At 37.4% G+C, this 13,891-nt stretch overlaps 2 protein-coding genes across 5 annotated transcripts in view; both read right to left on the minus strand.

Annotated features, from left to right (window-relative positions):
- Positions 1-1,278: 1,278 nt before the first annotated feature.
- lmod1a (leiomodin 1a (smooth muscle)) lies at positions 1,279-8,375 on the minus strand. Its single transcript, XM_016516897.1, has 3 exons — positions 7,216-8,375; positions 3,318-5,051; positions 1,279-1,910 (listed from the first exon to the last, which is right to left on the minus strand). The coding sequence occupies exons 1-3, from the start codon at positions 7,474-7,476 to the stop codon at positions 1,884-1,886; spliced, it is 2,022 nt and encodes a 673-aa protein (XP_016372383.1). The 5' UTR covers positions 7,477-8,375; the 3' UTR covers positions 1,279-1,883.
- Positions 8,376-10,480: 2,105 nt separating this feature from the next.
- Positions 10,481-13,891, minus strand: part of kdm5bb (lysine demethylase 5Bb) — a 25,145-nt gene continuing 21,734 nt past the window's right edge. For 3 of the 4 annotated variants that reach the window (XM_016516901.1, XM_016516900.1, XM_016516898.1), the window contains 4 exons: positions 13,391-13,487; positions 13,091-13,263; positions 11,450-11,686; positions 10,481-11,374 (listed from right to left, as the gene is read on the minus strand). In XM_016516901.1, coding sequence (XP_016372387.1) covers positions 11,240-11,374; positions 11,450-11,686; positions 13,091-13,263; positions 13,391-13,487 — 642 coding nt within the window. In that variant the 3' untranslated portion in view covers positions 10,481-11,239. The remainder of the gene's footprint in view (positions 11,375-11,449; positions 11,687-13,090; positions 13,264-13,390; positions 13,488-13,891) is intronic. The other variant, XM_016516899.1, reaches the window with a different exon arrangement.

Genomic DNA, 13,891 nt, shown 5'->3' on the forward strand with positions numbered 1-13,891 from the left:
ATAAAAGCGTCTGCTAAATGTAAATGTAAATGTATATGTGCTGATTTTTCTTCGTTGCAGCTATTTTTTGCTCTACTGCAATAGACATGTAGTCAGACCATGTCTTCAATTTTCTCCTACAGAGAAATGAACATGAATTACTTTGAAAAATGGTAGTCTACATTTCATCTAGTGTCTGCTTTGCATTTGGGTATTTTTGATCCCTCCGCCACCTGTAGGTGCGATACATGAATTGCTCCTGTTATGAAATGATACTGTGGTACAGAGACAACAGTTAGGTATGTCTTCTTTATCCACAAAATAAACTTACACTTCACATTTTAATTACATTCATTGCAGGGAAAACAAGAAAATAGTTCAAAGTTGATAGTTTGACCCTTTGATCCTCTGTTCCCTTTTTAAAAATCACACTTAATCAATACCAGGAATCATTGGTGGAGGTTAATTCACCAATTTGTCATCCAGCTAAAATTCAAAAAATCCAATGCAATGCAATGCTTCATAAAGTCCAATGCAATACAGACAAAACGTCTAATCCACATCGGGTAAGATTACATATCCAGAGATCTCAGGTATAGGTCATATTTGCTAATGCAATACTTCTCAAGTGATATCTAAATTATATATTAGTTCTATATAAATAAATGCTGCCCATGGATGTGGTAATGTTTGCAGATGTGAGAGGGAGTGGGTTGTTCTAATTGTTCTAATGTTCCTCCTTGTACTGTACACTATCATCGATTTATGGTTTTAAATAAATTAATATTTACGTTTAATGCGGTAACTGAGTTTTAATACACTCAATACTAGAATGTATATTGTGTGCACAGCTGTCATTGATACAAATGGAGGGTTGTTTGATGAACATAGCATTTGTAATGAAACCATGATGAACAAAATAATGATTTTATAATTATATTAAAAAAAAATTAACAGTTGTGAATATAATGTAATACAGAGGCTCAAACTAAAAACTAACATATGAAAAATCCATGGCCATAAACAGATTGAACATGAAATTGAACACAATACCACATACATAATCAGAATAGTTTATAGATCTCATGTAGAAGGTCCTGCTATTTAACAAACACATACCATGAAGGAAGATCACTACTTGGGGCTTTTTTAAGAATATTTAAGAGGTTTATTTAGCATACTGCATTCTAGACAGAGTAATGATTAGTACTTATGACTATTATATATTAGTATTTAAGAATGTTTGTAATGAAACCATGATGAACAAAATAATGATTTTATAATTATATATAAAAAAAATTAACAGTTGTGAATATAATGTAATACAGAGGCTCAAACTAAAAACTAACAGATGAAAAATCCATGGCCATAAACAGATTGAACATGAAATTGAACACAATACCACATACATAATCAGAATAGTTTATAGATCTCATGTAGAAGGTCCTGCTATTTAACAAACACATACCATGAAGGAAGATCACTACTTGGGGCTTTTTTAAGAATATTTAAGAGGTTTATTTAGCATACTGCATTCTAGACAGAGTAATGATTAGTACTTATGACTATTATATATTAGTATTTAAGAATGTTGTAAGTATGCCACAAGTTGAGAACAAATGGTCAAAATGTATCTAATTTATTTGACAAATCATTCTCTGAGGATCCTTAAACACCAACAGATGCCCCTCAAAGCTTGACTGTTGACTGCATAGCCGTCAGTCCTGGAAGTGTCCCACCTCAAATGTTTAGATATCAAATAATCCAAACTGGCTGTATTTCGGAGTGTCTGAGCCAGTTAAGGAGGAATCTCAATTTGAGGATTCAGTGACTCCTCCATGATGACGGGGCACTGGAGGACTGCAGGGGAATCTGAAGGTAGAAGCACGTACACTGGACAGATACTATCTCAACCGCTTAGGGATCTCAACCTGGGAAGAAGATTGAAAAGAAGATTAAGTATTTATAATATTATATGCTACAACATTACATAACTTTTTTGATTAATGAGTGTAAAAATCTATTTTTTAAAGCATCTCTTTACTGTACCCAAATTGATCATTTGTATTTTTAATTATAATATTAAATATATTTTAGAGCTGTTGAGGCAGATTTAGAGGGAAATTGCATATATGCGTCGTGTCACTTCATATCTGTACACAGAGAAAAGCAGCTCTGGCTGTGGATAGCATGATGCTGAAAGTTTGTTGCCACAATGAACAAGAAAAATTGTCCATGGATTATTCAAAACAGCAAATCTCTGGGGAATAACCATTCGTAAAAAGAACAACACACAAACATTTTTTTTTGGTCATCAGCTTTGATAAGATGTTCTGTATCCATGTGCCTCATCCCACATTCATCCATGTAGAGAAGCAGATCCAAAGCAAAATTAAAACAATGGGTCTCATCAATAATAATTGTGTGGATTATTAATATTTATACACACAGGAGGACTTCTCACTTAAAATATCTTCCTAAATCACAACATGTATCCACAATAATTTGCTTTTAAATGAATTTGAAATATTGTAAATGAGCGACAGTGTGCCCGAGGTTAGTAATTTGCATTAAAAACATCTCCATATAAGGGCTTTCCTTTACAGCCTTTAGTCAGTCTCAGTGAATTCTCTCTAAAGAGGGCTCTCGAGTGATACCAAGTGCAAGTGTGCCATCTTCAAACTACTTTAAACACAATAAACAGCTTTTTACACATTCAAATTACAAACTCAGCCAGCTGTACATACATATCTGCATTTTCTGCATAACCTCTGCATAACCTGCATACAATCTTAAAGTGATTGTAGAGCCACCAAGACTATTTTTTCATATGTTCAGGTGTTTCTATATTCTTTGTAAGTTTAGAATAAATTTTAATACAAAACTTACTGATGAGGTATATATAAGTGAAGAATATTTTCACTCACAAGTACACACAATGAGACCAAGGCTGCATCCGAAATCACATAGGCTACTTCCCTACTATAGCCTATATAGTATGTGAAAAACAGTATGTGAAAAGAGTAGTATGTCCAAATTTGTAGAATTCAGAATGCAAAAAGTACCCATGTGATCTACTACTTCCGGCGCGATTCTAAAGTGTGCATCCAATGGACACTTTACTTTTACTATCCCATGAGGCCACAGGAGAGGATTTTTTTTAACAGTTGCAAACTGCTAGAGGGCCAAAAATTACAAAAGTGCTTTAACTTGCATTAAAATATTTTAAGAATATAATGCTGTAGAAAGAAGCCTCCACATTTTCTTATTAAGATGGTGATGTATAGTCATGTACTGGCATGTGTAGTAACATCAATGACATGTGATGTCCGTGTCACCTTTTTGAGAGCGTTCATGTTGCTGTTTCTGATAGAGTCCAGCAGCTGATCTCTGGAGCTCCTGTCCGTCTGTTGGACAGCTGCACTGCTGTCTGGCTTCCTCTGAGAGATCGGGGTCAGCGACCTCCTCAGGGCCTGAACATCTAACGCTGGGCCGGGAGGGGGTGGTGGAGGAGGAGCTTGTCGACTTCCTGTTGCCCCTTCTTTCTTTCCTGTTACCTCAGATGGGAGGCGTCTAGACAGTAGCTTTGTGGGCGGAGCTTTGGGAGTTTCCTGAGCACAAGTGAATTTTGAATGGGCAGCAAATTTAGAGTCTTTCTTTTGAGTGTTGATGGGCGATGTTGTTAGCTTATTCTTCTCAGGTGAGCTCTTATCTTCACATGGGGTGGAGGCGATCTCCTGTCTGGCGAGTTTTTGCGCTTCTAGTCGTTGCTGCCTCTTCCTGTCCATGTTTCGGCTCAAGATGTTCGTCATGGCCATCCTGGGCCCAGCCAGCTCAAAGTGATATCCCAGCTTCAGCAGTGAAGAGTTGTAACGTAAGACTTTGGCCATCTCCATTTCAGTCTTTCCTCCGCAAATGTGTCTCTGGTTATGAAACCTCAGCTCCATAAGCGTGCTGTTGTGCTGAAGAGAGTTGATGATGGCCAGGATGCCTTTGCCTGTCAAATGATTCGAGTCGAGGTTGATACTGGTCAGGGTCGAATTATTTCGTAGAGTTGCAGCAATGGCAAACGCGACATGATCATCCGCTCTCGTGTTTGCAAGGCAGAAGGTTTGGATGTGAGTGTTGCTGCGAAGACCTTCTGCTAACTGTATAAGGGTGTCTGTCTTAATGGCGTCTGAATTATTGACGATGAGCTCTGTTAGTTCAGGGTCATCGCTGTGAACCTGCTCCAGAAGGTCATCAAACATGCTGAAGCCAGTGTCACTGTCCATATCTTCGCTAAAAGACTCATCCTCCTCAGTGGTAACAGAACGGTCATCCAAGCCATGAGAGTTCAATGAGCTGTTATGGCTGGAAATGGTAGATATTTTCACCTTGTTGTTTTCTGATTCTTTCACTTCTTCTTTTTCACTCTCTTTCTGTGCTCTGGTTGTATCTCTCTGTGAATGAAGTTTCTCATCCTCCACTTCTCTCTCTCTTCTTCTGCTTCTTTCTTCTATATTTCTAAATCTGCTTTTCTTCTCCTCTGTTTCTTCATCTTTAAGGTTTATTCTTCCTCCTGCTCTGTTGTTCTTTGGTTCTTCTATGGTTTTATTTCTGCTTTCATATTGTTTCTTGACATCTGCCTCATTGTCTTTTACTTTTAGGTCTTCAGTGTCTTTATCCCCCTGCAGTTTGGAGACAACCCCTCGTATTTTGGAGTTTTCACTTGCTTTTTTCACCTCCTTCCTCCCTCTTTCTTTCTTATCCTCTTTTTTCTCTTGCAGTTTAGATATGAGGTCTAGAGTTTTGCTGCTTCCTCTTTCTTTCATAGAAAGCTCTTTTCCACTTTCTGTCTTATTACCTGTTCTCTCTCTTTCTCTCTTCTCCTCCTCCCTTTTCTTCTCTATGCCTTTTTCTTCTTCATCAGATACATTCCTAGAGTCATCCTCCCTTTGTCTTGCTCTCTCCTTATCTTTTTCGCTCTCAGCATTTCTGCTCTCTGTGTCGGGAGGATCGCCACTCTGCGACCTGGAAAACTCTCTGCTCCTCATCCGGCGGAGTCGATCTCTCCTTCTGCCATCCCCTCCCTTCAAACATTAAACACAAAATACATTATTCACCACCGCGCATTAAATCTGAGAAGCTGTTTGTCTTTTGACTGTTTGAATATCTGATTTTGGCTAATTGTTATCTGACTTTTGACATCTTAATCACCATATTCACATTCTATATTCGTTTCCATTTGCTTTCATTTTGGTGTAATTATTGATAAATATCAACACCATCATTAAATCCGTGGGGGCATCAAACAAACGAAACTTATCTAGAATAATTACAGCCGATGGCTGAACCCAGCTGGACCGAGTGAGTTATTTTTAGTGGTCATTAAAATGGAAAGAACGTACTGTGCAGATTTGTGAGCTATTGTTTGAAGAAGTCTTAAAACTCTCAGATGTGCCCTTATAAGGCAGCAAAGGGAGGAACATTCAGGCCTGGAATTCCGTCCTTGACAGTTCCAAAGCCTCACTGTGGCCAAGCTTTAAGTAAACACATTCACAAATCTCTGAAGTGCATCACTCTTAACCACTGACTACTGTAAAATTACCTGAACATAAATTTTATTCTCACAGCTGTTTTACTGAATACATGCGGAAGTGACTTAGCAAGTTCACTCTGCCAACACAATGACGCAGCTGAACAAACTTCACAGCAGAATATCAAATGAGATCAGAAAGATGGTCTTTATAGGTCAGGATTTATCAAAAATAAACTACAAACAGGGAACCACGTTTATAAAGAGCACAATGTTACTTAGTAACGTAAGATTCCTCTGAGATTATGTGTGTGTGTTCTGTTGCCTGCTGAGCATGTTTCAAACAAACACTTCAGTGTCCCAATAGAGTTTAAAAGTAGTTTGTGGCCCCTTGAGTGCATCTCACATTACCAGTGCTTCATTAGCACCTATTTAATCACGTAAAACACAACTAGCACTCCCAAAAACACAAGGAACACCATCCCAGAAGGACCAGACCATCTGTTCAACTTTGTTACTCTAGAAAATACTAATTTTTACACCATACCCCAAGAAAATCCTATTGAGGTGGATCCAAAAATGAATGACTTCAGCAACTTTGAAGTCAAAGGTTAGTTCTGCATAGTTTAAATGGAGTGCCAACTACAAATAACCATCACCACCAAACGGAGAGAGAATCCTGTGTTTATACCAGACAACAATAAACTATCATGATACTAAATGTTTATAAAGACATTTGGCTGTAAAGAATATTACATACTCAGGATTTTCACCCAAGAGAAGTTTATACTCATTCCAAACAGAAGAGCATGAAAAATTTTATATTTGGAAAAATCTAACTGTGCTCTGAAAATAACTTATTCTTGTCAGAAATGGAGATTTGCTTAAAAAAAAAAGAAAAAAAAAAGCTTTGATTCACACTTGGAAGTACAAAGAGTTTTGTAAATGTGCAGAAAATACTCCAAAACTTCATAACAGATGATGGCAAAATTATAGGCCATTAGGATCCATTAGGATCCCTTAGTGTGCCGTGTGTGTGCAGCAAAACAGGTGTTGATACATCATGGGACCATGACAGGCATGTAGGCCATACTGATTAACAGGGATCTCAGTGCTAAATCAGCCATTCACTACATGTGTTCACAGATCTACAAATATGTCACACTGTGATGAGGTCTTAAACAGTTAGAGACTGAATGACAAATGACCACAGGTCAGCTCTTCATTATTCAATGTCCCTGCATGCAACAACATACAAAAATAAATCAATATGTTCATGTATTTTGGAAATTTGGGTTAATTGAAACATGAATTATTTAATGAAACGAAACTATTCCAGTGGTGACGTTTAAAATTTGTCAAATTATTAAGAAACCTAATTAGTTAGTGTTATTCTGTGTAAGAAATGTATAATCACTGATATGTATACATGTGTGTCAGTGTGTGTGTGTGTACATGTACAAATTTGAAATAACTTTAAAAGTTTTAAGATTTAAGAAGAGTTTTGTTGATGGACTAAAATAGCTCTAACTCTTGGAAGCAAATTCCATTAAATTACTATTATTATTATTACTAACAATAAACATAAAGAAAATAAATAAATGAAGTAAAAATAAAAACAATTTTGTATGTAATAATTATATTTAATTTTAATTATATAACAGTTTACAATAATAATAATAATAATAATTATTATTATTATTATTATTAAGCATTACCTCTGCGCTCAGCTCTCTCCGGATCAGTTTCTTGGTCTCCCGCTCACAGTAGTCCAGCATAGCCTCTCTGTCATATCCTCTGGACGGTAGTTTGTCCGTCTGGTTCCGCTGGCGGAGTCCCACCGGTACATTCGGGTCGGGGTCGATATAAACGAGCTCTCGCTCGAGCTCCTCCACCTCCTCCGGTGAGAGCGTCGCGAGCAGCAGGTCCGTGTCCGAGTCATCGCTCCCTTGTCCCTCCGAAACCTTTTGTCTGGACATTTTCTTTGGAAATATTTAATGTTTATTGGTCACGTATAATGTTTTAATCTGCGGAAATGCAGCTGACTCAATTTAAAGAGTATCTTTCCCCTTCACACGTGCTATTAAATCCATAATAAAAGGCGTGCAGAGGGTCTCGCGCTCAGAGCGCCTTTCACGAACTCCATAATAAGGCTCGAGAGCCAGGACGCATTCCGCGCGATCCTTCACATCTGCGTGACCGCGAGCAGCTGCGCACACGCACAAATGAGAGCGTTTGTCTGTCCGACAGATTGTGTAGATTTTTTACACCAGTGGTCCTCCAAGATCATTTTCTCACAAGTTTGTAAGAATTCTGTCATATTCCTTTCACTCTCCACAAACCAGGCATTAAAATCACAGTTCTGATTTATCTTTCTCCTTCTCTACTATCTTGTACTTAGCTACTGTTGGTACTTCTCTTTTTTCGTCACCTTCTGTATTGTTAGGATCCTATGCCTGAATTTATCAGTGGTTCTTTTGATAAATCCTGGAGTCCTGTGACATAAATTTTACCACTTTTTTTTTATACACATGGATAAATGTATGTTGAATGTGTGTATGAATAGTCTTGGAAGTTATGAACACTAAATCAGTTCTACTGTGTTAACAATGGAGAAAATAGCGTTTTATTTGTTTTTGGAGGACATGGGCTTCTGCTGTCAAATGAAATGACATGCACATGAATCACCGCTAGATGGCAGAGCTTTCACCAGTACTTGGTAAGGCTTGACACTTTAATTGCTTAATAGTAGAAATAAGCAATTTACTCATTCGATATTCGACATCTGATTTTCAATACTGTCTCTATTACCAGTTCACAAACAGCCTGAAAACAACAAGCAGTCAAATTAAACTTATTTTAAGAAGTTAAAATGATATTGGTGTACATAAAAAACAATTAATTGATTTTCTTTTTTTTTTTTTACAAAAAGTAAATGTCACTGGTATAACAGTGAAATTATTAAAATTGTTTTTGTCATAAACTGTTTGTAGTATTCTAACAAAAACTGCTGTGAGGATATGATACATGATATAATAAACCAATAAAGCTCATCTAATTAAAAATAAGTGAAAATCACTATGACACACCAGGAATAAACAACACAGGTTCATTTTATTTATTTATTTTTATTGTTGTGTGTGTGTGTATAGGCTGTATATATATATATATATATTTTTTTTTTTTTCGTGTGTTGTATAGTTGTGCGTGCTTTTTTCTCCTCCGAAAATCAAACCACTCACAAAAAACATCCCCCCATCCTTCATCTCCCGGGGCTCCCGGGGGAGGGGACTTGGCTTGGCATCCCTGTGTCAGCGACCCAAGAGATGCTGACCTGGACCCCATCAGACACCCACATAGCGAAGCCTTCACTATTGATCTAAACTGTTAGTGAGAGACATTAAGCAGCGTCTCGCTCTAGTAAGAGTGCCCTCACCTGGTCAAAGGCGCTGAGGGTGGCACACCGCCATCTCGGTCCACTGTGAGTGCTTCATCAGGCGATGAAATGAGCGTATCCAGGTATCCATTTAACACATAATCCGATGTGAAGTGTATTGGAGGGAAATTGAATAGTCTGTCCGCTTCTCAGTGCCAATCCTTTGCTTGTACCAATCCCCGATCACAGTCACTGATCCAGTGTGAAGTAGAAAAGCCTATGTAGGGGTTCTGCTTGTGACGTCATATTGAGGAATTTAGAACGTTGCTGGACTCCGTCAAGAGTCACGTGACGTCAATCAGCGTGCTGAGACTGTTGCTTAAGAATACAGATAGCAATACAAGAGTTTGAGGTCGTTTTTCTAGTTTATGTGACGGTAACTCTGGAAGTGTAAACACTGTGCGTGTGTGTGTATGTGTGTATGTATGTATATATATATATTCAATTCAATTCAATTCAAGTTTATTTGTACAGCGCTTTTCACAGTACAAATCATTGCAAAGCAACTTTACAGCAAATTAAGTTTCTACAATATATATATGTGTGTACTTTTTAAACCACGTTTTGCCTATTTTTCATGTTTGAAGTTATTAAAACTAACTCACTGTAAAAAAAAATGTTGCAGCTGTTAGTTATTTTGTTACATTTTATTAATTTTTTTTATAACTTTAACATCCAAGTTAACGAAACTTATTTTAAGTCAAGCACAGATATTTAATTTGAAACAATGTATTTTTATTTATTAAAATGTTGAATTTTAAAGTGATAACTAATAGCAGCAATAATTTTTTAATACAGTGAGGTTAGTTTTATGTTATTTAGTTCTTTATTAAATCCTTAGCTTGGGGGCTTTGAGTATTTTTTAGCCCTTCCCATCTCTAATGACTATGACTTACAACTCTTTACAATAATAAAGAGTAATAATACAAAATAATAACAAAATCTGAGTTATAAGGTGAAAAAAGTTCACTCAGACATATGAAAATAATGTTGCTCCTTAAATTAATTTCATTTTAAACCAAAATTTTTTTTTTTATATAAATATTGCATGCAGATTTCAAAATCCCATATTATCTACAAAAGTCTACATGGAATAGGTGCTTTTAAAACATGATTTAAAATGGTGAAAAACATAAGTGAAATTATGACCAGTTTCTGTATCAAAAAAAGGTAAACAATCGATAGAAGTTCTACTAAATGGGGAAAAAAACTAACAGGTTTATAAATGATCTTGTATTACCGGTATAACAATTTCAAGGGAGGAACTCAAGCCCAAAAGAGTGCTTGGTTGAGAGAATCTGTGAATATGTGAAAAATATAAATATTTTAAAACTAATAAAAATGGCAAAAGCACAAAGAATTACTAAAACCTAAAATTAAAATTAAAACTAAATAGTAACTATATAAATAGTAACTAACTCAAAAAATTAATAAATACTATATTATAAATAGAGCTAAAACAACACTGATCTGTGATTAGTGTAAAGAAATCAGAAGCACCAACATACCAGTGATCACTAAAAGAAGGGAAGAGACTTTGTCTGATATTAGAACAAAGAGTTTTATTCCACACTATAAATTGGTACATTTTAACACGCTAGTCAAACCCCAAACCCTAACACCCCCCACCCTCACCCTTCAAAACGGCTTGAGCAGGTTTTGTGGCAGTTCATTACACTCTTCTGTCTGCTACAATTCTGACATGTGTTTTTCTGTTACATATCCTGAATATCTGACCACCATCTCTAAAAGCACCAACACAACTGAGACCGCCGAAACCTCCTGAAACTTACAAACAACATTATTGCTCCGATAAATAAAACTAATCTACAAAAGGAAATCAAACGTCACAACGGAGAGAATCCCAGAAGCCTGTGTACTGAAACGGCAAGTTTCCAAAAAATAATTTCTCTGTATTTATTATTTATTGTATTTGGTGAAAACTGTTCGTTTGTCCTGTGTTGTGGCGTTTCTGACCGTGCATGCAAAAGAGACGACCCCCGCTGCGATTCACGAGAGCGTCTCTCCTCCACGCCAGAAAGCAACACAAACCCATGCACCACTATATTCATTCAGCATTTAGCATATTTATCATTGTTTTAGACAATCACAAACAGTTCGACAGAAGGAAAAAAGCTGTAAAAAAAAAAAAAAAAAGTGACCAAATAGTATCATTCAGGACAACAAAGAGCAAAATAGCACCGTTGTTACAAACGTCAGAGGTCATAGGTTAGGGAACGGGGAGGGTCAGTTACACATCCAGGAGAAGGGATGGAGGAGGATAGAGTTTTGGCTCCTCATCTGACTCACTTCCGGCGGCCTGCATTGGTTGTGCTGCAGGTCACACACATGTAATCCTCCTCGGCTGCGAGTTCTGCTGATACACCCACACATATCATATGGAACCAGCGGTTACAGCAGTCACACTGAACCCAGTACACCTAAAGCAGATAGAAACCAGTCAAAACACATTCAAACACACACACACGGTCAATACACTACGTTCACTTGCCCACCTCTTCTCCCTCCGGCTGAAGACAGTTCTCTGCTGGACACTGGGTCATATCCTCTTCGGAGTCTTCTGACTGAGACACGTCTGACGCAGAGACCGATGCCTCTTTCCTCTCTCTCTGCTTCTCTGTACCCATCCGCTGCTTCTTGCTTTTCGGCTTTATCCCTCTATCCCTGATCTCGGTCTCTTCTCTGTTCATTCGCCGCTTGGCTTTCTTTTCTGCCGAAGTGATTGCATCTCTCTGTAGAGGGCAAAGAGGAAGACAGAGAGAAGTAATGAATTTAAATTCTTAAACAAGCTCCTAAACATGAAATGAATACTTTTAGGGGCTGTTCACATATCGCGTCTTTTGCGCGCTCAAGCTCGATATTTCAAATGTAGACGAGCGGCAGGCGCGCTCATAATGGAAGCGAAGCGGTCGCGACGCGCTAATTTTTTCCAGGCACGTCCGCGCCGCATCGAGATAAAAACATTTCAACTTTTCAGAATGCCGCAAGCGCACCGCGGGTCATGTGACAAGAACCAACCAATCAGCTTCATCCTTTCCCGTAACAACATTGAAAGCTCAGCCAAGATGAAGAAACAGCTGATCATAGCTGTACAGGGATAGCCATTTTTAAATAAATTTAGTAGCAGAGCTACTGCAAGCGATTTTTAGTGCTGCAAATCCATTTATCCTTCGCTGAAACTTCCGCGTCTTCATGGAGAGCGCAGGTCATGGTTGCTTAGCAACGGCAGACGCCTGCAAGCAAGCACCCGAACGCTTTGGAAAAAAGCAGGAAGCGGCGCGCCTAGCGTTTTCCACGCGTTTTTAGGCGCGACATGTGAACGGCCCCTTATTCAGCAAGGATGCATTAAATTGTTAAAAAAGTGACCATAAAGACATTTAAAGAAGTGTTACTAAGATTTCTATCTTAAATAAATGCTGTTCAATAGAACTTTCCATTCAAAGAATCCTGAATTTTTTTTATCATGATTTCCACAAAAAAAACTATGCATTAAATGTCCATAGGGATTGACAATTGACAAAGACAATTATATATAAAAAAAAATCCTTAAAGAATTTTAAACATAAATCCCAACATCGAAGTTTGTTTTGAAGCAAGCAGCTTCAAAGTAAAAGACTGTAACAAATGATGTATTAAAATAAAAAAACAGCAGTACATTATAGAACTACTGACGTATTAATAATAAGTATACAATACAATATATTTGAAGTTTTTTGCAAAATATTTGATTCAATATACATTGTTTGAGGGAGTAGGGAACTGATTCACATATGTAATTCATGCTTTATGGGAGTGGGAAGTTGCTGCTGAGCTCTTTTGCCATGGTTCTCATTTCCATAGTAACAGCAACTTTCTTTTGATTGGTGGATCCAAGGAGGCTTTCTCTTCAGGAATATGGCTAGTGTAGTGCTTCATCTATCAAACACGAAGCTGAAATCACACCGACGTTTAGCTCCTACAGAAGCATATAATATTGCTAATCTTTGAGCTCTGGGTTGGTTTGTCTCAAAGTTCACACATTATGCCCATGGAGAAAACAGATCTTTTACTTATAAAATTCTTTTGAATTAGTGACTGAATTTTAATTGCTAAACAGCATAAAAGAAATGATGCATGCATAGCCTCACACTCCTTACCTCTCTCTGCGGTGAGGAGTGTTCTGGTGTGAGGTAGGGTGTGTGTTCTGTGTGGGATGTGTTTGTGGTCGGGGGGCCGGACAGCAGATGTCTGTAGAGCTGCTGGGTCTCGGGGACAGAAACCTGCAGGAGCAAACCCTCCACCATCAGTTCCTCCAACTCCAAACTGAGACCTGGAACATAGACACAGTTTCATTTTAAGACATAAGCGGTCATCCTGCTGCTTTAACTCTGCACAGTGAATTAAAAAAATTATGAAAATGCTCTTTGAGTTTGTGTGTATGCGTGAATGATACAGACCCTGGAGAGGGATACAACGCTGCTCTGTGTAAAACACCGACTGTTCTTGTCCAGAAACACCCCAGTCCTGACACTGAGATGGAGATCCACACAGCTGCTACAATAAAACAATGACTCTTTATTGATGGGTAGTAAGCAAAAATGATATAACACAGATAAAACAAAACTTATTTTAAAAAAGAAGTGATGTAAACCACAAATTTGGAAAAATAAATAAATAAATAAATGTGTGTGTATATATATATATGTATGTATGTATGTATGTATGTATGTATACATATGTGACCCTGGATCACAAAACCAGTCTTAAATCACTGGGGTATATTTTTAGCAATAGCCAAAATTACATTGTATGGGTCAAAATTATTGATTTTTCTTTTATGCCAAAAATCATTAGGATATTAAGTAAAGATCATGTTCCATGAAGATATTTTGTACATTTTCTGCTGTAAATATATTAAAACTTAATTTTTGATTAGTAATATGCATTACTAAGAACTT

Source organism: Sinocyclocheilus rhinocerous, unplaced genomic scaffold (genome assembly GCF_001515625.1).
Source record: "Sinocyclocheilus rhinocerous isolate Xijiao unplaced genomic scaffold, SAMN03320098_v1.1 scaffold988, whole genome shotgun sequence".
In the NCBI taxonomy this organism is placed as follows: domain Eukaryota; kingdom Metazoa; phylum Chordata; class Actinopteri; order Cypriniformes; family Cyprinidae; genus Sinocyclocheilus; species Sinocyclocheilus rhinocerous.